The sequence below is a fragment of the Carcharhinus amblyrhynchos genome, chromosome 1, assembly GCF_965287045.1.
Source record: "Carcharhinus amblyrhynchos chromosome 1, sCarAmb.v2.hapA, whole genome shotgun sequence".
Lineage (NCBI taxonomy): Eukaryota > Metazoa > Chordata > Chondrichthyes > Carcharhiniformes > Carcharhinidae > Carcharhinus > Carcharhinus amblyrhynchos.
In genome coordinates this window covers 116,152,252-116,178,050 of record NC_137324.1, presented here as the reverse complement: position 1 = coordinate 116,178,050, position 25,799 = coordinate 116,152,252, and the positions used below count along the sequence as shown (strand labels likewise).

General features: G+C 39.9%; 1 protein-coding gene across 1 annotated transcript in view; it reads left to right on the top strand.

The window, feature by feature from the left end:
- Window positions 1-12,355, top strand: part of LOC145344297 (ubiquitin carboxyl-terminal hydrolase 53-like) — a 103,803-nt gene extending 91,448 nt beyond the window's left edge. Inside the window, exons 14-16 of the mRNA XM_080191371.1 lie at window positions 1,770-1,833; window positions 1,977-2,920; window positions 9,982-12,355. Coding sequence (XP_080047497.1) covers window positions 1,770-1,833; window positions 1,977-2,920; window positions 9,982-9,989 — 1,016 coding nt within the window. The 3' untranslated portion in view covers window positions 9,990-12,355. The remainder of the gene's footprint in view (window positions 1-1,769; window positions 1,834-1,976; window positions 2,921-9,981) is intronic.
- The last annotated feature ends 13,444 nt before the right edge of the window (window positions 12,356-25,799 follow it).

Sequence of the window (25,799 nt, the reverse complement as noted above, 5' to 3'; positions counted from 1 at the left end):
TGGTGACAGTATTTCTAAATTATTGTTGGAATAAACTGAAAATAGTGAGATGAATGTTGCTGGAGATGGATGGTAAACTTTTAATATGGAATCCTACTGAAAGAGGCTGTTCCGTCCATCAGGTCTTCACTGACCACAATCCCACACAGGCCTTATCCCCATAACCCCATGCATTTACCCTAGCTAGTCCCCCTAAATACTAAGGGGCAATTTAGCATAGCCAATCCACCTAACCCACACATCTTTGCACTGCTTTTCAAATATCCAGACACTTGAAGTGAGACAGCAGGTGGATGCATGCAGTAAATAGGAAAGAACTCATTAACCACATCTTGGATTACTTTACGCAAGTAATTGGATAATTAAATATACTGACTACTTTGATTGGAATTACGTAGTTGGTCAAATGATAGTTGCATTTGATTTCCCAATAAACACCCATGAAGAGAAGGGGTGTTATCCCTGGTGACCTGGCCAATATTTATCCCTCAATCAACACTAAAACAGAATATCTAGTCATTATCAAATTGCTGTTTGTGGGTAATTATTGTGCACAAGTTGGCTGGTGCTTTTTCCATATTGCAGTAGTGAGTACACTTCGGAAGTACTTAATTGGCTATAAAGAAGCAGCTTGGGGAGTCCGGTGGTCTTGGAAGGCACTGCATAAATACATGTATACAAGTTTCTTCAAACTGAGAAGATTTGAGAGGAATGGAGCTGTTTATATCGTCAGAGGTTTACTGCATGGAAACAGGCTCTTTGGTCCAACCTGTCCATGCCACTCTTTTTAAAAACCTCTAAGCTAGTCTAAATTCATTTTTTGTGGATGTGAGCATCGTTGGCTGAGGCAGCATTTATTACGCATCCTTTACTGCCCTCCATTTTAGAGTCACGTGCAGGCCAGACAAGGACGGAAGATGTTGGTAAAGGGCATTATTGAACTTCCTGGTCACCACATGATTTCTATTTCCAGATTTTAATTGAATTCAAATCCCATCAACTTTCTTAGTGGAATTGAACCCGCGTCCCCAGATCTTCCTCTAGATTACAAGTCTAGAGACAATACCACTGCCTCCCTTGTGCCTTAAAATGGCTGAAAAATAGTATAGCCTAGTAAGAGAGCAGGTGAATAATGTTGCAAAAGCAGTCCAAGCATTATTGAAATTCAGCATAAATTAGAGGACCAAATAGTATGAACATTTCTGTTCCTATATGGGACATGAAAGCATTCATGTTTTGCAAAATATAGCTTTTCATTATCTTTTATTTCCATGATGAGAGTATGTTTTCTGTGGTTTTACAACCTTTTCATCCATTCACAACTGCACAAATGATGACAGCAATAAACAGCTTCTAAGTGTGTTAATTTGGCTATAAAACATTCAGAAATCAAAAATGTTGTATTTATTTTGTCTGACTGCACCATAAGAGTAAAATCTAGCGATTATTTGCAGTTTCAGTTATGTGAACTAACAAAATAGCTTTTGCTCCTCTTTAATTGAGGAGGAACTTCTTCACTCAAAGGGTGGTGAATCTCTGGAATTCTCTGCCCGTTGAGGTGGTGGAGGCTGCCTCGCTAAATATTTTTAAGATGCGGGTTGATGGGGTTTTGATAAGCGAGGGGATTAAGGGTTATGGGGAGAGGGCGGGAATGTGGAACTGAGCCACGACAGATCAGCCATGATCTTATTGAATGGCGGGGCAGGCTCGAAGGGCTGGATGGCCTACTCCTGCTCCTATTTCTTACGTTCTTATGTTCTTAATTACAGCTGAACTGCAAGAAAAAGTGATCAAATCAAAAGATGATATTGCTGAAGGACCTAATGTGCAAAGGTAATTGGTGTTGCAGTATATTCAAGTAAGAATTTCGATTTTAAACTTTTATGGTGACCCTTCTATTCTAAAGAGGAATACTTTGAATATACTGGGGGAGAATTTTAACCTGCAATGTTAAGTTAACCTTATTTTATTTTTAGATCACAGTTTGGTAAAGGCCAAGCATCACCTTCGTTAGAAAGAGGTAGGAAACCTGCTCTCTCCCCCAAGCAAAAGACATTGTTCCAAGAGTGCAGTAAGGAAAATGCAAATCTACCACAGCAACAATTGAAACAACCCTCCACAGTCAAACCTTGCCCAAGCATTTTGGCCAAGTTTGCCAACGAAGATATATCTGTGCCACATAATCATGAATTTCCTTGCAAAGACTTCAAGAAGGTTGCTTATGGGAAAAATTCTGGTCACAGTTTTCAAATCTCATCTAATTCTGCAGATCATGGATTTCCTTCCCAGTCTCAGCATGTGGAAATAAATGCAGCAGCAGCACTTGAGTCATCAGCATATTTCCATCCAATCAGCAGTTTCTCTGATAATTCTCAGCCCAACAAATTTGGGGGACTAAACTCGTACCACGGTTATGGAACAAGAGATCATTTCCTAGAATCTCCCCATCAAGAAAGGTCGTCATCACCACCACCTCTGCCTCCAAAAATGTATAATCGGAGAACCCAACCAAGTTTGGACAGCAATGCTTCAAATATCAAACCAGCAGATGAACTAAGGGAGCAAAAGGAAAATGTTTCTATTTTGACTAAAGTAGCTGCATGCGTAAAATCCAGGTTATCAGATGATGCAGCGGTGCCTCTGAATGAGGCGTCCAAAAGGATTTTTGATCAAGGGCAGGTTTCAAGTCCTGCAGAAAACTCTAGTTATGAGTTCTCACATGACTGTCCTGATGATTCTGCAAAGCTTGAAACCAGTGCTTCTTCAGGTCTGGATAAACATGTTGCTCCAACAACTTATTTTTCTGTGGATGGTTGTATGACCGATACTTATAGAGTCAAATACCATGAGAGACCTAAACTCTACTTTGCAGATACAAAAGCTAATGAATCCCAACAGGAAGCAGGAAATCCCTTTCAAGGTGAGTTGGATTTAACAATTAGAACTAGCTACATAACTGAAGTTACCCTGAAATATTAATACACATTTCTGCTTCAGATAATGCTCAAACTGCAATGTATTTCCAATGTTTTCTAGCTATTAACCATGAAGTATGTGTGTGCAGGAATATTCTTCCAGTTAATTATATATAATTTAGTTAGAAACATTGCAGGCAGGTATTAATTTCTTAGATTCCATTGATTGTGAATAAACTATACCCATAAAATAAATTTAAATAAATGTTTGAGGTGTAAGGAGGCCCATATCTCAGTGGATCTTCATAAACTTTATGGATAGAAAATATTGCTCGATTAAAGGATGTCACCTACATCTCATATGGCAGGAATTTGTATTTATAGGAGTACATAAAATAAAATTTGGCATCAAGCCACTTGAGGAAATATTCAGTTTGGAAAAAAATGTAGGTTTTAAGGAGCGTCTTCAAGAAAAAGAGAGGTTTGGGGAGATATTTCCAGAGAAGAGGCCCAAGCAGCTGAAGGTATGTCCATTCATAACAGATTGAAATCTGTACACCAGCAACTCTGGCCTCTTGCATAGCCCTGAGATTTTGCAGGAGTTTATCTAATACGGGGTTTGGGGGGGAGCATTTTTATGGAGGGATTTATGAGAATTTAAAAACTGAGATGCTGTCAGATTGGGAGCTAACATAGATAAGTGAGAATAGGTGCACTAAGTAAACAGAACTTAAAGATATGAACAGCAAAGTTTTGGATGACTTCAAATTGTTGAAGGGTGGAAGAATGGAGATGATTAAAATGGTCAAGTCTAGAGGTATCAGACATCAATGTGGGTTTCCTCAGATTTGTCGAAGCAGGGGCACAGATGGGGGATGTTGCAATGACACATCAGTTTTGGTGATAGAGTACGTACCTGATTTGCAAATTCTTTGAGAACATTACATGTGCAGTGGACAATGGGGAACCTGTGGATGTGGTGTACCTGGATTTCCAAAAAACATTTGACAAGGTGCCGCACCAAAGACTACTATGTAAGATTAAGGTGCACAGCGTTACAGGTAATAGCATGGATAGAGGATTGGTTAACTAATAGAAAGCAAAGAGGGGGTAAATGGTGTTTTTTCTGGTTGGCGATCAGTGACTAGTGATGTGCCACAGGGATCAGTGTGGGGAGTGCAATTGTTTACGATTTACATAGAAGATTTGGAGTTGGGGGTCAAGTGTAATGTGTCAAAATTTGCAGATGACACTAAGATGGGTGGCAGGGCAAAGTGTGCAGAGGATGCTGAGAGTCTGCAAAGGAATATAGATAGTCTAAGTGAGTGGACGAAGGTCTGGCAGATGGAGTACAATGTTGGTAAATATGAGGTCATCCATCTTGGTAGGAATAACAGCAAAATGGGCTATTACTTGGTAAAAAATTGCATCATGCTGCTGTGCAGAGGGACCTCAGTGTCCTTGTGCAGGAATCTCGGAGTTGATTTGCACGTAATTAAGAAGGCAAATGGAATTTTGTCTTTCATTGCTAGAGGGATGGAGTTTAAAAACAACAAAGTTATGTTGCAGCTATACAAGGTGCTGGTGAGGCCGCAGCTGAAGTACTGTGTACAGTTTAGGTTTCCTTACTTGAGAAAGGATATACTGGCACTGGAGTAGGTGCAGAAGAGATTCACTAGATTGGTTTTGGAGTTGAGAAGGTTGGCTTATGAGGAGAGACTGAATAGACTAGGGCTATACTCATTGGAATTCAGAAGAATGAGGGGAGATCTTATCGAAACATATTATGAAGGGAATAGATAGAGTAGGGAAGTTGTTTGCTCTGGGGGCATAGCCTCAAAATAAAGGGGAGCAGATTTAGAACTACGTTGAGGAGGAATTTCTTCACATAAAGGGTTGTGAGTCTGTGGAATTTCCTCCCCAGCAAAGCAGTTGAGGCTACCTCATTGAATGTTTTTAAGGCAAGGATAGATAAATCTTTGAACGGTAAAGGAATTGAGGGTTATGGTGAGCGGGCGGATAAGTGGAGCTGAGTCCATGAAAAGATCAGCTATGATCTTTTTGAATGGTGGAGCGTGCTCGAGGGGCCAGATGGCTTGCTTCTGCTCCTAGTTCTTATGAATGGTCAGGTTTCATCTTGGACAGTGACAGGAGAAGAATGGAGTTGGTGATGAAGGAATTGAGTTTGTGACAGCGACCATCTTCCAATTTTCAGTTAGAGGAAATATCTGCTCACCCAGGTCAAAATGTCAGACAAGCTGCATGATAAATCATTGACCTTGGAATGTTTGAGAGAGGTATTGCTGAGATAGATGTGTGTTTTGTCAGAATGCATGGATATGTTTTCAGGTAAAGTCACTGAGGGGCAGCGTATAGGTGAGAAATGAGAAAAGGCCCAAAGCTCAGATCCTTGGGAGAGGCAAGAGGCAGTTGCACGGTAGCAAGAAGTGAAGTCATGATAGGTAATTCTTTGACTACATCTGAACAGCTGATGATGGAGTCAGGCTAGGGAGATCCCATCCAGCTGAATGAAAGTGGAGAATCTTTGGGAATAAATGATTTGGTTTCAAATGTTGCAGATAGGTTAAAATGAATGAGATGGGATAGTGCACCATAGTCACAATTATAGAGAGCGTCATTTGTGATTTTGATGTGGGTTGGTTCAGGGCTATGCAGAGCTGATTGAAAGCATTCCCACAGGGTGCTGCAGGAATATTGAGCACTGATTTGAGGTGCAATAATATGTTCAAGAATTTTGAAGAGGATAGCGAGATTGGAGGTAGGCAGTATAGAGGAGTCAATAGTGGCAGTTTTGAAGGGAAGGAAAACAGTAACTGAGGAGAGAAAACCATTAATATAACAGAAATTGTGCAAGAACTGTTCTTTTTGAATGAGAATGTCTGGTCTTGAAGATAATATCTTTTGATACAATGAGATACATAATACAAATTTAGAAATACATATCTTCTAAACTGAGCATAATTATTTTATGTTGATTCCATTTATAAAACATGTTTCAAATTTATTCAAACACGGTTAAAATTTAATTTACTTTGTGCAGTTGATGAGATTTTATCATTCTAAACTTTTCCTACTGCAGATTCATCTGTGAATATATCTCAAATTATGCATAGCCCTAGAAAAGAAAACTCCCATTGATAATTGGTAGTATGAAACTCAACCAGCTATTTTCCAACAGCTTAACATTGTGTAATGTAAATATGTTGCTATATTCAGTACCTATTGTTGACTAGTTATGTTTGTAAACAAGGAACTAGATTGTGGGTGTAGAAGGATAAATATTTCTCAACACGATGTTCGGTAAGATAAGTTTTGTTAAGATGGATGTTTGCTAGGATGAATGTTTACACTGGAGATGTTTAAGAAAGAACTCTTTTGCAATGCATAGATAGTGGAAATGGTATTCTGAAGGATATGTTTATTTCTAAATCACAAAACAACGTTAGATAGAAGACCCATCTTCATTTGGGATTATTTTGTCATCTTGAGTTTCTGGAAAAGTGTGTGCCATGTACTCAGCCCTAAACATTTAAGATCATTTCATTATATGTGTTTTATAGCTGTTCCCCTGGATAATACTAGGACAAAATACTGCTTCATAAATTATAGACCAGGTACTCAAATTAATGTCTAAAGTACGTAAATAATAATTTTGCATTCAGATGCCATACCTGACTGTAACATCGGGAAGGTAATGTTATCTCGTGTCTGTTTCAGTGGTGCTGTGACCTATTTTATACCGAGGTAAATGTTTGTACCCATGATTCCCAAAGCAGCGCATGCTCAATTTTGCTGTTTCATTTGAGGATATAGTGTGTGGTGAAGAGGGAAATCTGGTAAATCATATGAACTAATTCACCAACATTAGAACAAGTTGGTTTCTGTTATCTGTCATGGAGTGATAAAGATTAAAAATTGGCCGATGTGCTGAAGATAAGGCTGTGTCACTTGTACTGTTCCTAGCATCTTGGTACAGCATAACATTGTTAACTTGAGAGTTCATCGTTCACTTATCTTCTTTTCTATGGATGGTACTGACTGAAAGTGAGGTTGATCAGAGATTCACTGTAGATCAGGAACAGAGGTAATGGTGAAGAGGTGCCAGTTTGCTTAAAGGCAGTGTATGAATGCGTGAGATCAACCTGGTGAGCTTGGAGTTTTTTGAGTCTACCGACAGGAAAAGTACCGATAGCTGAATTTGTGGTAGAAACAGGTGATATAATGAAATTGGAAGAAGATGGCCTTTGATTCAGAAAATATATTGCATGAATGTTGCAAACAGCCTAGTTCAGCTTTGAAAAGTGTGGCCATCTTATCTAAATTGCATTCCAGTATTGTTTTTAATACCTAATTTTATTCAGTACTTTAAACGTGATGCTGTGATATGACATAATTTTGCCTAATTACTTCAACTTATTCTATTTTAAAATAGTCATTGTTAAAATTAAATAGGGGAACTGTGCATTAAGTGTGTACCCAAAAATACCAGTGCATGTAGTATCCATTTTCTGAATCCTGTCAAATTCCATAAAACAGTTTTAACTTCCAGGTCACATGTTTTGGTAACATTGTGCATTGCATCAATCAAGACTTTTCTTAATAGTTAAGGTTTTCCAATTACCCCAAAATACAAGGCAGTTTAATCAAAGTTCAGAGAGAGAGATAGGACAATAAACACATGCCAGAAATTTGAATATGATTTGCATTATATAAATATTTGAAATTGAATCCAGTTAATACTGGACAAGTGTAAATGTGATTTTTTTTTTAAACCTTGTCAGTTATGGTGTCAATTGTTAACATACTTATTTGCAAGTCAGTGCCAGGTTCAATTTTCACTCTAGGACTTGATCACAAAAATCAAGATGACATTGCAGTGCAATGCTAAGCAGAACACTGCACTTTCAGAGAAGCCGTCTTTCAGTTGAGATGTTGAGCCAAACTCTCTCTGCTCTCTCATGTGGACATAAAAGATCCCATGGGATTATTTGAAGAGGAGTAGAGAAGTTATTTTTGGTGTCTTGGTTGGCATTCACCCCTTGGTCAAATATCATAAAAACAAACTGACCTCATTGAGTTGAAGAAGTCATATTGAACTTGAAACATTAACTCTTCATGGATGCTGCCCGACCTGCTGTTTTTTTTTCAGCACTTCCTGCTTTTATTTCAGATCTGCATTACCCACAGTATTTTGTTTTTAATCACATTGACATTGCTGTTAGTGCACAAATTGACTGCATTATTGCCTGCATTACAAGACAGACTTCAAAATTACTTCATTGACTGTAAAGTGCTTTGAGATGGTCATGCTGTATAAATGCAAGTCTTTTTTTAATGAATGGTGTCAACGTTTAATAATGCCCCATGTAAGGAAATGGAATATAAACAGAAATAGAATGTCAGTGTGTAGTTGTTAGGCTCTTTGTTTCACTAGAGGCAATGCTAGAGTCAAATCGCAACAAATAATTTCTGCCAAATGATGTGCAGTTATCAGGGTAACCAACCATCCCAGATTTTCTCTGACTGTCCCAGAATTCTGCTTTCTTTCCAGGACCTGGGTTTTCCAGATGCCGCTGCCCTGATCCTTCCAGACAGTGCAGAAGGTTTTTTTCTTGCTGCTGTACTAGTACCTTTGGTATTTGCGCATGTGTGATCGAGAGCTAGTGTAGTGTGCATGTGCAAACACTTGGCCGCCAGGGAGCATTGGCCTGTAATCTCCAGCTTCAGCATGTGGCGCTGAGAATTGGGTTGTCAGGCAATGGGGGAATGTCGAGTCTGGGCCAATGGCAGCAATACTTGAACTTGACTCTCTGGGTTTGGGGTGATGGGGGATGGTAGGGGTTTTGTACATAAGTAGAGTCAATCAGCAAATGCTAATATTCTGGCTGGGAGGCGGGGAATCCAGAAATCCTGAGATGAAGGAAGTGATGGGCAGGTATGAGCATGTATCCAAGAACACTCAGAGGGAGAAGCGGGCAGTCGGTCAGGCCTGAGGTGAGGTGGGGAGGTTCAAAAAGGGCTGAGGGGGGTGGGTGTGATGAAGAGGGAAGATAGATGTACGCTTGGTTGAGTCTTCCCCAACCTACATTCCTTGGGTCCATGCCTATGCTCCTCTAGCAAAGTGTCCCTCATGTTTTTATTCCAGAATTGGTCAACCTGGAAATTACAATGATCCAAAAATGGCATGCTGCTTTAATTTGTATTGAATTTTATTCATAAAATATCCTCATTATGATAAATAGTGAGACTGGTGGATTTTTTAAAAATCTTGCATGTATAAAGTTTTATAAATGTATTTCTGTATACGGTATATTAACAGTTTATGGAGCATGACATTGGAATGTCCAATGCACTTCACAGCCTATAAAGCACTTTTGAAAATGTCATTGTACTGTCGGGAAACGTGGTGTACAGCAAGGTCCCCAAAAAACAATGAGAGAAATTGTCAGATATTTTTATGTAGATTGAGGAATTAATATTGAACAAAATACCCTGGAGAATTCTTAAATTTTGCCACACAAGAATCTGTGTCCACTTGAGAAAGGAGACAATGCTTCATATTAATTTCCTATCCAAAAGGTGGAATCTTAATTAGTGCTGCACTCCTTCAGTTCTGCCATTTTACAGTCAAGTGCTAATCCGGATTAGGTGGAACAGGGCTTCAGGAGAGAAACTACTACTAATCTGTGCATGTTCCAGTGTTTACCTTGCTATTCTGAAATATCATGAGCTTTAATAATTCTATAGACCAACTATAAAACTGTTTGAATAAAAATGTTGAAATGCACATGTAGGGTAGCATATGGGGAGAGAGAAAGAGTTTCACATTGATGATCTTTTGTCAGAATGTGAAATTAGTTTGTTTTAAATTCTGAATTCTTATTCAGCTGGGAATTTCTAATATGTCTGACAAATTTAGGAATATCTTTGTGTTTGGTAAATGAGTTTTAAAAATGCTGTGTGTTTTAAATGGGTTGTATGCTATGTACTATTATTTTTATGCAGCTCAGAAAGGATCTGTTTAATTTTGATTTTGTTTTTCCAGGCAATTGAAAGATGTTATGCTTTGTGCACTATTTGGCATACGTGGATTTAAAGATATTGATTGAATCCATAGCCTTGACAAGCGAGATAAACCATGAAAAAAATGGTCACAGAACCTAGTTCTACTCTATTCCAAGTTGGTTTTAAAGACTGCATAATCAGAGGACAACAAATGAGAAAAAGACTTCCCAACTGAAATTTCCATGAGAATGATCGATGTTGCAGATATTGTCCAGCAGAGGGTATTTGTCATTCATAAAGCTGGGCAAAGTCAAATAAAAGTTGTTATACTGATCCTTATTGTATAGACTCAAGTACTGTGCATAGTGAGGAAGTGCAAATATTTAAATATGTCAGCCAAAAACTTGTTTTCTAATTGTTAACACGACTGTTTTATATTACTGAACCTTTTTGTATCAACCAATTTGAGTTTTCACGTGAAATAATTTCAAATATTCCTGTCTTGAATCCTATGCCAAGAAAATGTTAAGCAAAGTTGATTACTAATTGCAGATGAAAAGTTAAAGCAGGTAGAGTCTGTCTTTTTTCTCATAATTTTTTGAACTTATTTTTTGAAAAATGTTTTTTTAAGTTTTTATACCAGAAGAAATTGACAAATTGCTGTAAAAGGAAAGATTGTTGATAGGTGCAGATTAATTTCAACTTAATCTAATCTTAAACCTTTGAGCAAAATGTAGTTGTGCAGGAAATGAAAATACCTTTAAAGCTGGGAGGTTTATCCACTGAACATAACAGAACATTACATAATCAATTAATTCTTTTCATGGTTGATGGAAACAGTGACAGCAGAAGAAGAGTAAATTACCTGAATTGAAATATTTGTGGTTTCAAGGAGCTTTTTTAAAAAATATCAGCTGTTAACAGTTTTTTTTATTTGTGCTAATAATGATACACTCCCAGAGATTCCTGTTCAAATTTCCAGGACATTTTCAAGTATCCAAACAATAGCATGAAACATTTTTACTGATACGAAATATCAAAGCATTATTCCAACAAGTTAACAAATACTGAATCACCTATAATAAACATAAATCTTTTGGTGCTTTTGAACACTTGGCAAAAACAAACAATAGTTTGTTTTAAATTGCTGAAACTTTAAATAAATTTATCGTTTTCTGTATTTGTCAAATGAGCTTGCAGAAACCAGTTTTATTGATTAAAATGTATGATTTTGGTCTAATTATGTACAAGCTATAGAATCAGTCAAACATTTTAAGCAAATAGTACTTCCCCTGAGTGTGCAGTTTGGATTTTTTCAAATCATTATTACTGTACAAATTAACCTTCAAAACTGTAAAAGCTGAATCACTCTGAAGTGATTTATTGAAGGTTAATTATGACTGTAGATAAGTATACAAATACTGGACAGTGAAGATACATGGAGATCTCTGGACACACATGCCAAAATTCTGAAAAATTGCTTTAAACATTTTCTTGATAAAGCCTTATATTAAATATGTTTTTATGCAGCAAGAATTTATTCTATGCAGGCTGAGATTTGAGGTACTGTAACTTATTATTTTTGACTATACTAATGATATCTGCATATAGGTATTCTCCAATTTTTTTCATAAAAATATTTCCTTTGCAGTATCTGAAGAATACTATGTATTAACAGTAGACTTCTGTTTCTCTGTTACTATGCACACATGTTTATGGCGTTTGAGTTCCACTCTTAAAAATTACATCTAACACGTCACCTAAAGAGCAGAGCAATTATTAAAAAACATTATTTCAATTTGTAACAAATGCTACTAATGCACTTTTGTATCAAAATGGATTTTCTTGTTCCAACTTGTTTTCTTTTCAAAGTGTGCTGGTATTCTTTGGGCTAAAATCCCCTTGGCTTCAACACAGATTGAGGATATTTAAATTATCTTCTGAATAATGTTGAATTTTGGTGCGCACTGAACTGTTAGTTTACTATCAAAAGTGTTTTTGCATACAAGTATTTTACCAGTTTCTTGCACAAATATTCTAAAACAAAGCCTTAAGCATTTTAGGATCATTGTGATAGACCACACACAATCCTAAATGTATTTTGACTATAAAATAATTTTATTGTGCTGTAAAAGTACTGTATTAAAAATTCTTGACTCCAAACACCTAATTAATACAGCCTATGGAACAATTAAATACAAAAGGACCAATTTAGATTCAAGGCCAAACTGTGGCTAGTACAGAGTGTCTATTTATTTTTCTATGTAAAATGTGGGAATATTTGTAGCACACTGATTTTATTATGCTTTGGATATATATTGTGGAGTAACAATTTACTTATTTGTACAAAAAGGTTATTTCTAGTTTCATGTACTAATATCTCAGATAAAAGTATTAAAATCTGGAGTAAATAATTTTCATCCTAATTTCTCTTTATTTATGAGGGCATGCAGTCAAGTATGGAAGATGAAATATACAAAATGATAAATAGAAGATCTATCCATCACAAACAGCATTTAGGGTTGCAAATATTTTTAAGAATTAATTAAAAGTTTAATGACATCAAAGCACACAAGTACAGCGCTTAGAGATTTGAAAAATATGTGCTTTTCAGAAGTGTTACTTTCAGTCAATACCAAGCAAAAGTAAGAAACATTAGGTGTGGTCAAAGGGGAATTTAAGGAGTGAGTTGCAAGTAAAAGAAAACAAAGGCTTGGATTTTCAGTTTTTGGAGGCAGGTTTTCTGGTTCTAGAGGCACCAAAATTTCTGGCCATTTACGTTGCTCGTTGACGGTGCTGAGACCAGAAGGTCCTGCCAATGGGAAGGGTTGGAAAATCCTGGCTAGAGGATTAGGAAGTAAGTTCTTGAAAGCATAGCCACCAAAAATGGAGGAAAGGTAAGGATGATGTACACGGTGGAGAGTATGGGTTTACTGGTTGGAGAAGTCTAGATTTAGAGGTGGGACCATGAAAGGATTTAAACATGAGGTTGTCTTTTAGATTTGAAGTATTGTAGGACCAAGAGCAGGCATAGGCCACCACAGATAAGAGTTCTGAGAAAATGGAACTTGGTGTAAACACTTTTTTACAAATGTTTCTAGATGACTGAAGGCTACCCAAAAGGTTATAGAAATGGTGACAAATGCGTGGCTGAGGAGTTTGTTGATTGATGGAGTTTGTGAGGAGTTTGCACATTCTCCCCATGTCTGCGTGGGTTTCTTCCCACAGTCCAAAGATGTGCAGGTCAGGTGCATTGGTCATGCTAAGTTGCCCCTTAGTGTCAGCGAGATTAGCGAGGGTAAATGCATGGGGTTACAGGGGTAGAGCCTGGTGGGATTGTGTCGGTGCAGACTCGATGGGCTGAATGGCTTCCTGCACTGTGGAAGTCAATGACTGCAGTAAGAAATGAGTTGGGCCAGGTGGAATTGAAAGTGTAAATTTAAGTTGAACAAGGCAACAAGATTGAAAAGAGTCTCATTTAGCCTGAAACTGCTGGGGAGAGGGTGGAATTGGTGTGCAGGCACAGTTTTTGTCTTCCTAGGTTTGGTTGAAGGAAATTGGTCATCTTACATGAATGACAATCTGATAAAATAGGTGGTTCAATTGAGAGGTAGAAGCAAACCCCACATTTGTGGCTGAAGCAAATGAGGAATCAGAAACCCAAGGAAAAAGCTTTCAGAAGTGTAACTTTCATTAACTGTATGGAATGCAGAAAGAGGAGCTTATTACTGATGATATAGTTCTGATAGCATAAGCAACAGTAGAAACAAATGAGTCCGAATGAACTGGACAATTTGAGGTTTGCAGCTTTTACTTTTATAGGGAAGGGGATATCTTAGCATATCAAGAGAAGGAACCATTTACAATGTTAACATGGGAGCCAGAAATGGAAATTATGATGTAGCAATTAGATGTAAATAGGCTGAAGGAAATGGTTCTCCTGGAAAGTGAATCTGAGAAAGTTGAGAGAGATTTGGAGTCACATTTTAACAGTATTGTACATAATATACCATCACATGATTGTCATTGTCCAAGTAGAACTTTACAGCAATTGTGGCAGACTTCAATAGGCAAAACATCACCAAGGTGTTTTTGATACTTTGATCCAACAGTTATCTGGTTGTGCCTGCAGGTAGGTAGAATGAAGCTCTACAGCCATCTGCATGTAATAGAATGGATTTGAAATTGCTTAATAAAATTGATTTCACTTTTCCTATTGCATCAGGTTATCAGAAATGCAAAAAATTATATCTGCATCATAACATTTGTGCTATGAATTGTTTATTGTGTTGGTTAGTCTCATAAACAGTCAGAGGATCTTTTTACGGTGTTGACTCAGTGAAAACTCCACCCAAAATGTAACAACTGTTAAAGCACGTATTTCTTCAATCTCCTCAGTGACTGATGGAATCAATGTTAGATATGGTTTGACTAGATTTGAATGTCAAGGCCTACATGTGGTAGACTTATTTGAGTACATCCAAGCTGTAAATGATTTCTTCATCTTCTGCAGGCTCTTTCATGATTAAGGATTAGCACAGCTGACCATAGTTGATGTTGGTGCTTGGGGAACTTCTGCAGCTACTACTCCTCATGGTATGTTAGATGTTGCACATTTGGCATAGATGTCCTCATTGTTATGAAATTCATGTATTCTGTATCTCTGTGTGCTATGTAAGCTTGTAGTCTGTGAGGATTGCAACATTTGAGGTACAGAATGTTCATGGCTTGCTACATTTGTTCCTGCCCATAACAAGGGAGGAACCTTAGAGTGTTGTGATAGATCACTAGATCAGTTCAAGGGTCAGTGAACAACACTTTTTGGGGAGTCGATTTGAATCTGTCAGCCAGCAGGTGTCCCAGGTGAGAAACAAAGGTAAGTGATAGCAACAGGTCCCAGTTAAATTCGAAACAAAACGAGCAGAAAAATATGCCGCAAGAGGAAGGACTGGAGGAGCAGACTTTGTGCTGTGGGCCGCTGGGGGAAAATGATCCCCTTGGAACAGTGGTGGTGTTGGCACAGCAAAAGATCTGGAATAAGTTGACGCTCAGGTGTGCTTGGGAGTTGAGGGGCATGTGATCTTGGAACGTGAGATTGAAATCCTGCAAGGAGGGCTGTCATTAAAGTCAATCTTGAGTCAGAGCCATCAGGGAGGTGCCAGAGGACTGGAGAACAGCTAATGTGGTCCCACTATTTAAGAAAGGTGTAGAGACAAGCCAGGGAGCTACAGACCAGTGCATCTCACGTCTGGTTGGGAAACTACTGCAGAATATTCTGAAAAAGAGAATCTACTTCCATTTGGAGAGACAAGGTTTGATCAAGGATCGTCAGCATGGTTTTGTCAGAGGGAGGTCATGCCTAACAAATTTCATGAGATGTGATGGTGTGTGAGTGAGGGTAGTGCAGTTGCTGTTATTTACATGGATTTCAACCTTTGACAAAGTCCCAAATGGGAGACTTGAGATGGCTAGTGCACATGGGATGTAGGGTAATCTGACAAGGTGGATTCATAATTGGCTTAGCAATAGGAGAGGGAGGGTGGTGACCAACAGCTGCTTTAGTGACTGAAGGCCAGTGACCAGTGGTGTACCACAGGGATCCGTGCTGGCCCCTTTATTGTTGGTCATTTATATAAATGACATAGATGACGACAAACTGAGGGTAGGATCGGTAAGTTTGCCGATGACACAACGATTGGCCAGGTGGTTAAGTGAGGTTGAGTGTCTTGGGTTACAAGAAGATATGGATGAGATGGTCAAATGGGCAAATAAGTGGCAGATGGAATTTAACCCTGAAAAGTGAGACGTGATACACTTTGGAAGGAGTAATTTGACAAAGTATACTATGAAAGATGTGACATTGGGAAGTTCTGAAGAACAAAGGGACCTTGGTATGTTTGTCTATAGGTCTCTGAAGCTGGAAAGGCAGGTTAAAAGGGTGCTGAAAAAGGCACAGTCGTCGCTATCAATTGGGGTATAGATTACAAAAGCAGAGAGATCATGATGAAGTTGTATAGAACTTTGGTGAGGCCACAGCTGGAGTACTGTGTGCAGTTCTGCTCGCCATGTTATAGGAAGGACATGAATGCACTGGTGGGGTACAGAGGAGATTTACCAGGATGCTGCCTGGGATGGAACATTTAAGTTGTGAAGAGAGGTTGGATAGGCTTGAGTTGTTTTCATTGGAGCAGAGAAGACTGGGGGAGTAACCTAATTAAGTGCTCAAGATTATGACGGGCATGGACAGGGTGGATAGGGAGCAACTATTCCCCTTAGTTGAAGTCAGTTACGAGGGGACACAAGTTAAAAGTGAGGGGTGGGAGACTTAGGGGGGATTTGAGGAAAAACCTTTTTACTCAGAGGATGGTGACGGTCTGGAATGCACTGCCTGGAAGGGTGGTGGATGAGGGATGCCTCAAATCCTTTAAAAAGTACCTGAACGAGTACTTGGCATGCTGTAACATTCAAGGTTATGTGCCAAATGCTGGCAAGTGTGATTAGGTGGGCAGGACAGGGCGTTTCATGTGTCGGTACAGACTTGATGGGCCTCTTCTGCACTGCAGTATGCTGTGAACTGATGAAGAGAATTCCAAGGCAAGAGCATCGAAGGTGAAGAATGGAAATCCTTGAGACAAAAGTTTCAGTGAGATCAGTTAAATCATATTGTGACTAATGTCTGGGTGGGTTGTTGAGAAATCCAAAGAATCTGTTTGGCCACATTTGGTATTTATTAGGGGCATTTAACAACAGTCTGTTAATTCACATTTTTAATGTTAGAGTACAAGATAGAAATTTTAAAAAAATGTTTCTTGTGTAGTTTTTGTTTCTGTTTTTTCAAAGCTCGTGGAATCGTATGGCTTTATTCAGTTAGGTGTCTGAAATCTCAAACTTCTGTCTGCTTTTAGTCAAAACATTTTGATCCTGAACCGGATCTTCCAGAACTACTGAACCAAATTTAAGTGCATGCCTCCAGTGGACTGGTTGGCTGTAGTGTTTTCCCAAACAAGGTGCTCTGCAGTGTGGAAGTCTGTATGGCTATTTTTTTTTCCCTTGGATCCTTTGTCATGACCACCTTGACATAATTTGAGATGGCTCCCCATAGAAGCATCTGTTTGGAGATACTGTAATCATCCATGGAGGAGACGTGTCCTATCCATCTAGGTTGAATTTTCTTGAGGCTGGTCACCATGTTGTTGAGTCCAGCAGGATGGAGGACCTTTGTAGTTTTGTCGTGCCATTAGATTCTTGTGGTGGAGCTCAGGAATCTTTGATGGAAGCATTCCAGATCTTTGATGTGGACCCAGGACTTAATGCCATAGCAAGGCCCTGTTAGTTTAATGCATGCTGTTTTCAGATGGAGTCTGCCATATGCCGAATTTACTTTCTGGATGCGTACACAGCTATCTTAATCAAAAGTGGCATCCCAAATGAGAAAACTATCAATGTTTGTGATTTTTTTCTACGGACTTGAGACTGGTGCTAATAATATGTCCAGTATTTCATAATATGACAGGTGCTGGTGGAAACACAATCTCGGTCTTGGAGACAACAAAGCCAAAGGTGCAAAACATATCAAATTGCCGCCTTTCTTGACATAGGAACACACAGTGAGTTATTTGTTTTTTATATCAGTTAGTCATCGGAAACAAAAGCGAGGTTTGGTCATCTTCCTATTCTGCTTTTCTCACCTGTTTGCCACAGCAAAGGCCGTTGCATCTTTTAAAATAAAAAGATTGTCCTTGAACCCATAGTTTCACAAGCCTTCCTGTATCTTACTCCCCCTTAAAGCCAGAGATAAAGTTTTCCAGTTACCCGTACAAGCTAATGATTTGCATTATTGTCTGAGTCTGAGGAAACATCAAAGCTAGCCTACCTTTTGCAAGGGCAATTAGGAATTAGCAATAAATTCTGACGTTGGAAGTGACACCCACCTGTGACATTCCATGAATTAGTAAAAAAAAACCATAATGTTTATCTGCCAAGCTAATCCAATACCAGCTTGAAATTGGGGATATTTGCTATATTTTAGAAACATTTAAATTCAGCACCCCCACCATTATTGAGCCTGCAAAAGAAGTAAGTATGTGTAGGATGACTGTCTTAGGTTGCAAAATTTCATTTTTCTGACAGGTTGAGATGCAAAGATCAAACCAGCATGTTCGAGGCATGTCAGATCACACCAAACTCGGACGGTTTTGTACTTGCAATACATATGCATGCCATGGATACTCAGCATTAACCATTTTCTTGCTTATCAAAAATCTACCTACCTCTGCTTTTGAAAACTGAAATACTCTGCTTCCACTGCCTTTTGAGGAAGAGAATTCCAAAGGTTTACAACTCTCTTGTCTCCTCATCGCTTTACTTAGCTGGTTGACCCTTTTTTTAAAAAGTCGCCCTTAGTACTAGATTCTCCCACAGGAGGAAACATTTTCTGCTCATCTATCCAGTCAAGGCCCCTCAGGATCTAAGATTTTCAGCCAAGTTGCCTCTTACTCTTCTAATTTCCAGCAGATACAAGTCTAGTCTGTCCACCCTTTCCTTAAAAGGCAACCTGCCAAATTCCAATATTAGTCTCATAAACCTTCACTGAACTGCTTCCAATGCATTTACATCTTCCTTTAGATAAGGAGACCAATACTATACACCAGTGGTCTCCAAATTCTGATCCAGATGTGGCCTGCTGTGGGCCATAGTTTGGAGATCCCTCCTATACACTGTATTCCAGATGTGAGGTGGAATTCGCCAAAGAAAAGCAGGGGAGCGTGTTGAGTGCCATCATTCTTGTGATGTGATGGGCATAAAGTTGGCTGCAAAGCTAGCCAAAAACAGTGTCCTGATCTCAAGTTGAAGACCACCACCCCTCCCCCAACTGACCCACAACCACGGAGGGCAACTTCTCCCTAAATGAACAGGTCAATCCCACTGCGTGCGCCGCGCCCCCCCACCCCCCCCCATCCCCTGCCCAAAACCATTGGGATTCCTTGAGGCCTGGCTCTGCTCTGCCATGTTGCTGACATTTGATGTTCCCCCAAAAGCAATGGCATTAAGCAGTCTAAAGATACTTAAATTATAGGAATTGCTAGTAATGAGGTTCATGCCGTCACTGGAATGTGAGCCTGATTACATTGCCAATAGGGAAGATCTGATTCTGACAGGTGCGGCACAGTGACAGTGTTAACACTGCTGCCTTTCAGAACCAGGGACCTGGGTTCAATTCCTGGCTTGCGTCACTGTATGTACAGAGTCTGCATGTTCTCCCCTGTCTACATAGGCTTCCTCCAGGTGCTCCAGTTTCCTCCCACAGTCAGAAGGAAATTCTGGTTAGGTGCATTGGCCATACTAAATTCTCCCTCAGTGTACCCGAACAGGCACTGGAGTGTGATGACTAGAAGATTTTCACAGTAACTTCATTGCAGTGTTAATGTAAGCCTACTTGTGATAATAATAAGTAACCTTTTAAAAAAACAAATCTCGTTATGGCCTTCTCGTGAGAGATTGCAGCTTATGATGTGGTTAGTGCCTATGTATCCTGAAAATCTCTCCTCCACCATGGTCTTACCAATGTACAGCTGAAGGATAAACAATCCTTTTTTTTCTGTCCCCCCTCACAATAAATGATAACCTATTAGCTGTTCTAATTACTTGCTGCATCTGATTCATACACTAGGGCTACTAGATCCCTTTGCTATCTGTCATCATTTAGATAATGATCCTTTGTATTTTACTACCAAAAATGGACAGTTTTGCACTTTGCCACATTATGTTCCATTTGCCAAGTCCACATTAGGAAAGGTGAATGCCAGGTAACATTCACCCTTCCTGATGTCTGCAGCTCCACCTCTGGCTCCAGGATTCCAAGCAATAGTTTCTCAAGTCCAAGTACTTACTACAGATGTGTTTTCAATGGATTTCACTAGTGTTCAAAAGCTGCTGTAGCCTTGAAAAATCACCTGTCCTGCCTTCCTATCACTTAATTGTATTAATCTACGTTAACTATGTAGATAGTTTGGGTCATGTTGAGATCAAAAAGGAGGTGGTATTGGTGGTCTTGAGAAACATTAAGATAGACAAGGCCTCAGGGCCTGATAGGATATACCCTAGAATGTTGAGACAGGCAAGGGAGGAAATTGCTGGAACCTTCAGAGAAATCTTTGTATCTTCACTGACTACAGGGGAGGTCATGATGTGGAGATGCTGGCATTGGACTGGGATAAACACAGTAACAACACCAGGTTAAAGTCCAACCAGTTTATTTGATAGTAAGCCCACAAGCTTTCAGAAATGCTGTTCCTTCGTCAGATGTGGGGAAGGTTCTGAACAGAGAAGGGCATGTAAAGACACACACAATTTACAGAATACGGATTAGAATGTGAATCTTTACAGCTAACCTGCTATTCAAGTCTTAAAGATGCAGACAATGTGAGTGGAGATAGTATTAGGCATAGGTTAAAGGGATGTGTACCGATTCCAGACAGGACAGTAAGTGAGATGTTGCAAGTTCAGGCAAGTCATGGCGGTTACAAATAGTGCAACATGAACCCAAGATCCCATTTGAGGCCGTCTTCGTGTATGCAGAACTTGGCTATCAGTCTCTGCTCAGCGACTCTGCGCTGTCATGTGTCATGAAGGCCACCTTGGAGAACGCTTACCTGAAGATCAGAGGCTGAATGCCCGTGACCACTGAAGTGTTTGCCAACAGGAAGGGAACAGTCTTGCCTGGTGATTGCTGAGCGATGTTCATTCATCTGTTGTCGTAGTGTCTGCATGGTCTCCCCAGTGTACCATGCTTCAGGACATCCTTTCCTACAGCGTATCAGGTAGACAACATTGGCCGAGTTGCAAGAGTGTGTGCCATGTACCTGGTGGATTGTGTTCTCATGTGATATGATGTTGTTCATGTCGATGATCCAGCATGTCTTGCAGAGGTTGCTGTGGCAGGGTTGTGTGGTGTTGTGGTCACTATTCTCCTGAAGGCTGGGTAGTTTGCTGCGAACAGCAGTCTGTTTGAGGTTGTGCGGTTGTTTTGAAGGCAAGAAGTGGGGGTGTGGGAATGGCCTTGGCGAGATGTTCGTCTTCATCAATGACATGTTGAAGGCTCTGGAGAAGATGTCGTAGCTTCTCCACTCCGCGGAAGTAGTGGACGACAAAGGGTACTCTGTCCACTGTGTTCCATGTTTGTTTCTGAGGAGGTTGGTACAGTTTCTCGCTGTGGAGCGTCGGAACTGTCGATCGATGAGCACCGTACCAGGTTGAGACACCTCTTTACAGGGGAGGTCCCAGAGAATTGGAGAATAGCTATTGTTGTTCCCTTGTTTAAGAAGGGTAGCAAGGATAATCCAGTTGATCACAGGCTGGTGAGCCTTAGGTCAGCGGTAAGGAAAATATTGGAGAGGATTCTTCGAGACAGGATTTACTCCCACTTGGAAATAAGTGGATGTATTAGCGAGAGGCAATATGGCTCTGTGAAGGGAAAGTCGTGCCTCACTAACGTGATTGAATTTTTCGAGGAAGTGACGAAGAAGATTGATGAGAGTAGGACAGTGGATGTTGTCTATGTGGACTTCAGTAAGGCCTTTGACAAATAAGGCCTTTCAGTCTGCCCTCATGGCAGACTGGTACAGAAGGTGAAGTCACATGGGATCAGAGGTGAGCTGGCAAGATGAAAATAAAACTGGCTCGGTCATGGAAGATAGAGGGTAGCAATGGAGGGCTGTGATGAGTGGCATTTGTAATATAAATAAATGATTTGTAACTAGTTTGATTAGTAAGTTTGCAGATGACACAAAGTTGGTGGAATTGCGTCAGAGGATACAGCAGGATGTAGGTTGGTTGGAGACTTGGGCAGAAGATGGCAGATAGTTTAATCCAGACAAATGTGAGATAATGCGAAGTCTAATACAGATGGGAGATGTACAGTAAATGGCAGAATGCTTAATATAGGCAAAAAGATCTGGCTGTACAGGTGCACAAGTCACTGAAAGCAGCAACACAGGTTGAAAAAGTGGTCAGGAAAGCATACGGCATGCTTGCCTTCATTGACTGAGGCATTGCGTTTAAAAATTGGAAATCATGTTGCAGCTTTAGAGAACTCTAAGCTGCACTTGGAGTGGTGTTCAGTTCTGGTTGCCACACTACCAGAAGGATGTGGAGGTTTTGGAGAGGGTACAGAAAAATTTACCAGGATGTTGCCTGGTATTAGCTATGAGAAGTTGGAGAAACTTGATTGAAACTGGAACACTGAAGGTTGATGGATGACCTGACAAAAGCCTACAAGAGTGAGGGGCTTGGACAGAGTGGATAGGCAGAAGCTTTTTCCTTAGATTGGAAGTGTCAATTACCAGAGGTCATAGGGTTAAGGGGCAAGGTTTAAAGGAGATGTACAAGATAGGTTTTTTACAGAGAGGGTAATGGGCGCTTGGAACTCGCTGCTAGGGGAGATAGTGAAAACAAATAAGATAGTAACTTTTAAGGGACATCTTGACAAATGCATGAATAGGATGGCAATAGAAGGATATGTTCCCTGGAAGGGTAGGGGGTGTTGGTTCAGTTGGGCAGCATGATCAGTGCAGGCTCGGAGGGCCGAAAGGCCTGTTCCTGTGCTGTTATTTTCTTTGTTCTTTGCTTGCTTTTTTTGGTTTTAAATTTCCCATCAGTTTGTATACTATTTTAAACCTCAACAATGTTGTGTTGTTTGTGACTTGGGGTACAGAGACAATTTCAATTAAGGAGGTTCGTAAATTTTAGTAAAAGCAGCAGGCAAGTTAATTTTTAGGTATGCACTGTGCAAGCTTCGATTTCCCAATTGCCGGCAGGTTGTAGAGACCCCAATGATGATACGGAGTGATCACATGACCATCCTCTTAAAGGGGCCATACTACACATTGTAATTCCCTAAATAGACAACAAACCATTTATCAGGCACTTCCCAAACAACTCCTCCTGTAACAGAGTCAGAATAATGTAGAAAGAGCAGAAGGAAAGGGTCATCTCTTCCCCAATTTCAGTCAACTCTCCTACTCAACAAACTGCCAGGTTCCACTCAGTACGACACTGTTTGTCGTAGCTACCTTGAATTTATAGAAAATTGAACTGGAGCTAGCAAAACCAGATTCAACCAGTTAGCTGATTAACTGCTTGGCTCTCTGAACAGTGTGTTTATCTTGCCTAAGGCTGGAAGAAAGAAAGGAACCTGGTCTTTTTGCACAATATTTTTCAGTTACTGCTAGTTACTGACTAGACTAGACTTTTCAAAAGCATCTCCCAGGTATGCACTCGGATCCAAAGCTACACTCATTTGCCTTAGCGACATCAAAGAACCCAAGTTTATATTAAATTGAATTGGAGCTATTAAAAACAACTCGGTCAGTTAATTAATTAACTACTTGCTCTCTCAGCGAAGTGTGTTTACCTTGCCTAAGGCTGGAAAAAAATATTTACATGGCACGTTGCAGTTACTGCTAATTACAGACTAGCTCGTTCAAGAAAATGATAAAACGCTGTAAACTCCACAACTCACCAAACTCCAAAGAACTGAATTTCAAAGCTGCATTTTTTTTGTCTTTTTTGTTTGTATTAACATTTTGAAAATGCAAACAGTTTTAATTTTCTAGTAAAATGTTGTACGTATTTAGGTGAAGGTGCTGGGAAATGGAAACTTGTTTTTACTTTTATCACTAGGTGGCAGCATGAGCACCATGACATGGGACAGCAGGAGAATAACATATGAAGTAAATAAACATCCTTACATTTGGTATGGCAGCCATCACATAAGATTTATTAACCAAAAAGTAGCTTTTCTGTTTAAAAAAAAAATTATTCAGACTGTGTCCTGCTAGACCTGGAACTGTGTCCTACAATCAGAGGGCTTCTCAATATACTGAATGGACCATACAGCAATCTCAGGCAAGGCTGAGGGAGGTGGGGTCTGTACTCTAATCAACACCTCTTGGTGCTCAGATGTAGCAATACCAGGATGTTTCTGTTCCCCGCACCTGGAATACCTGACGTTGAAATGCTGTCCCTACTACCTTCTATGGGAGTTCACCCGTTATCCTGCCAACAGTTTACATCCCACTAAATGCGGACAGGAAGATTGTGATGAACAAAATATTATTTTATTTTTATTAAATATTATTACTAACAAAATACCACAAACAGCCTTGAGATGAAATATCCACGTTCATTGTGACCGGGGCTTCAACTAGGCCAAGCTCAAGAGTATCCGAACAAGATAATACCAACATATCTCCCGTCCCGCCAGAGGCCCAAACATCCTCAACCACCAATACACAAATATCAAACATGCCTACTGCTCTACTGCCTGTCCAAACATTGGCAAATAAGACCACAAGGCTGTGCTTCTGCTCCCAGCTTACAAGCATAAATTGAAGAGGGAGAATCTGATAAAGTCATGCAGTGTTGGTCTGAGGAATCAGATGATCTCCTACAGGACTGCTTTGAGTCAGTATTTAAGAATTCAGTGACCAACGTGATGGAGTACGCCACTGCAGTAACTGACTTCATTAGTAAGTGTGAATAAGACTGTGTGTCAATGAAGCAAATCTGTGTGTTTCCCAGATGGAAACCATGGATGAAAAGGGATATCCACTGCTTGCTGAAGTCAGTTTTCAAGTGTCCAAGTTGGGTAACCCTGACCGATGCAAGAAATCCAGATACAATCTACAGAGAACCATCAGGCTAAAGTCCTAGGCTAGCCACACAGATTCCCACCGATTATGGCAAGGTTAGCATGACATAACAGGCTACCAAGGTGAAAGCATGTAGAATCACTGGCAACAATGCACCCTTCGCCGATGAGCTCAATGCATAACATAGTGGGCTGGATCTCAAACAATGATGAGATGGTGTACAGGAAAGAGAGAGAGTCTGGTGAAATGAGGCAATGATAATAACCTTCCTCGATGTCAGTAAAACAAAGGCAATAGTCACGATCTTCAGGAAGTGTAGTGGCCCTATCTACATCAATGGAAATGAAGTGGAAGTCGTCCAGAACTTTAAGTTTCTAAGTGTCCAGATCATCATCAACCTGTTCTGGTCCCTCCACGCTGATGTTATAGTTAAGAAAGCCCAGCGAGCCCTGTACTTTCTCAGGCATCTAAGGAAACTTGGCATATCTGCTACGACTCTCAATAAATTTTACAAATGCATCAGAGAAAGCATCCTTTCTGAATGTATCATAACTTGATACGGCTCCTGCTCTGTCCAAGATGGCAAGAAACTCCAAAGGATTGTGAATGCAGCCCAGTCCATCATGCAAACCAACCTCCCATCCATTGACACGGTCTTCACCTCCTGCCGCCTCAGAAAAGCAGCCAGCATAGTCAAGAACCCACGCACCCCGAACATACATTCTTCCATCTTCTTCCATCAGAAAAATGATACAAAAATCTGAGATCACGTACCAATCAACTGAAGAATAGTTTCTTCCCTGCTGCCATCACGTTTTTGAAAGGACATACCTCATAGTAAGTTGGTCTTTCTCTACATCCCAGCTATGACAGTAACACTATATACTGCACCTGCTCTTTCTTCCCAATGTATTCTCTGAATTGTATGCTTTGCGCACAAAAAAAATACTTCTCACTGCACGTGGCAGTAATAAATCAAACCAAGTAAGGGTGGGGAGCCCCCGAGAGCAGGTAAATGGAAGGTTAAAATGAGTTAATTTTAGATCGTAATTGAAACCAGACTCTAACAAGCGCCCTTTTGAATTTAATGACGGTGCCAGTATGTAACCTACTTGTTGAAGTTGGAATCTTAACCCCTAAAGGCAGAGAGATTTTTGTTACAGCATTTAGGACCTCATTAATGTCTTCTAAGATTGTTTCTACCTAT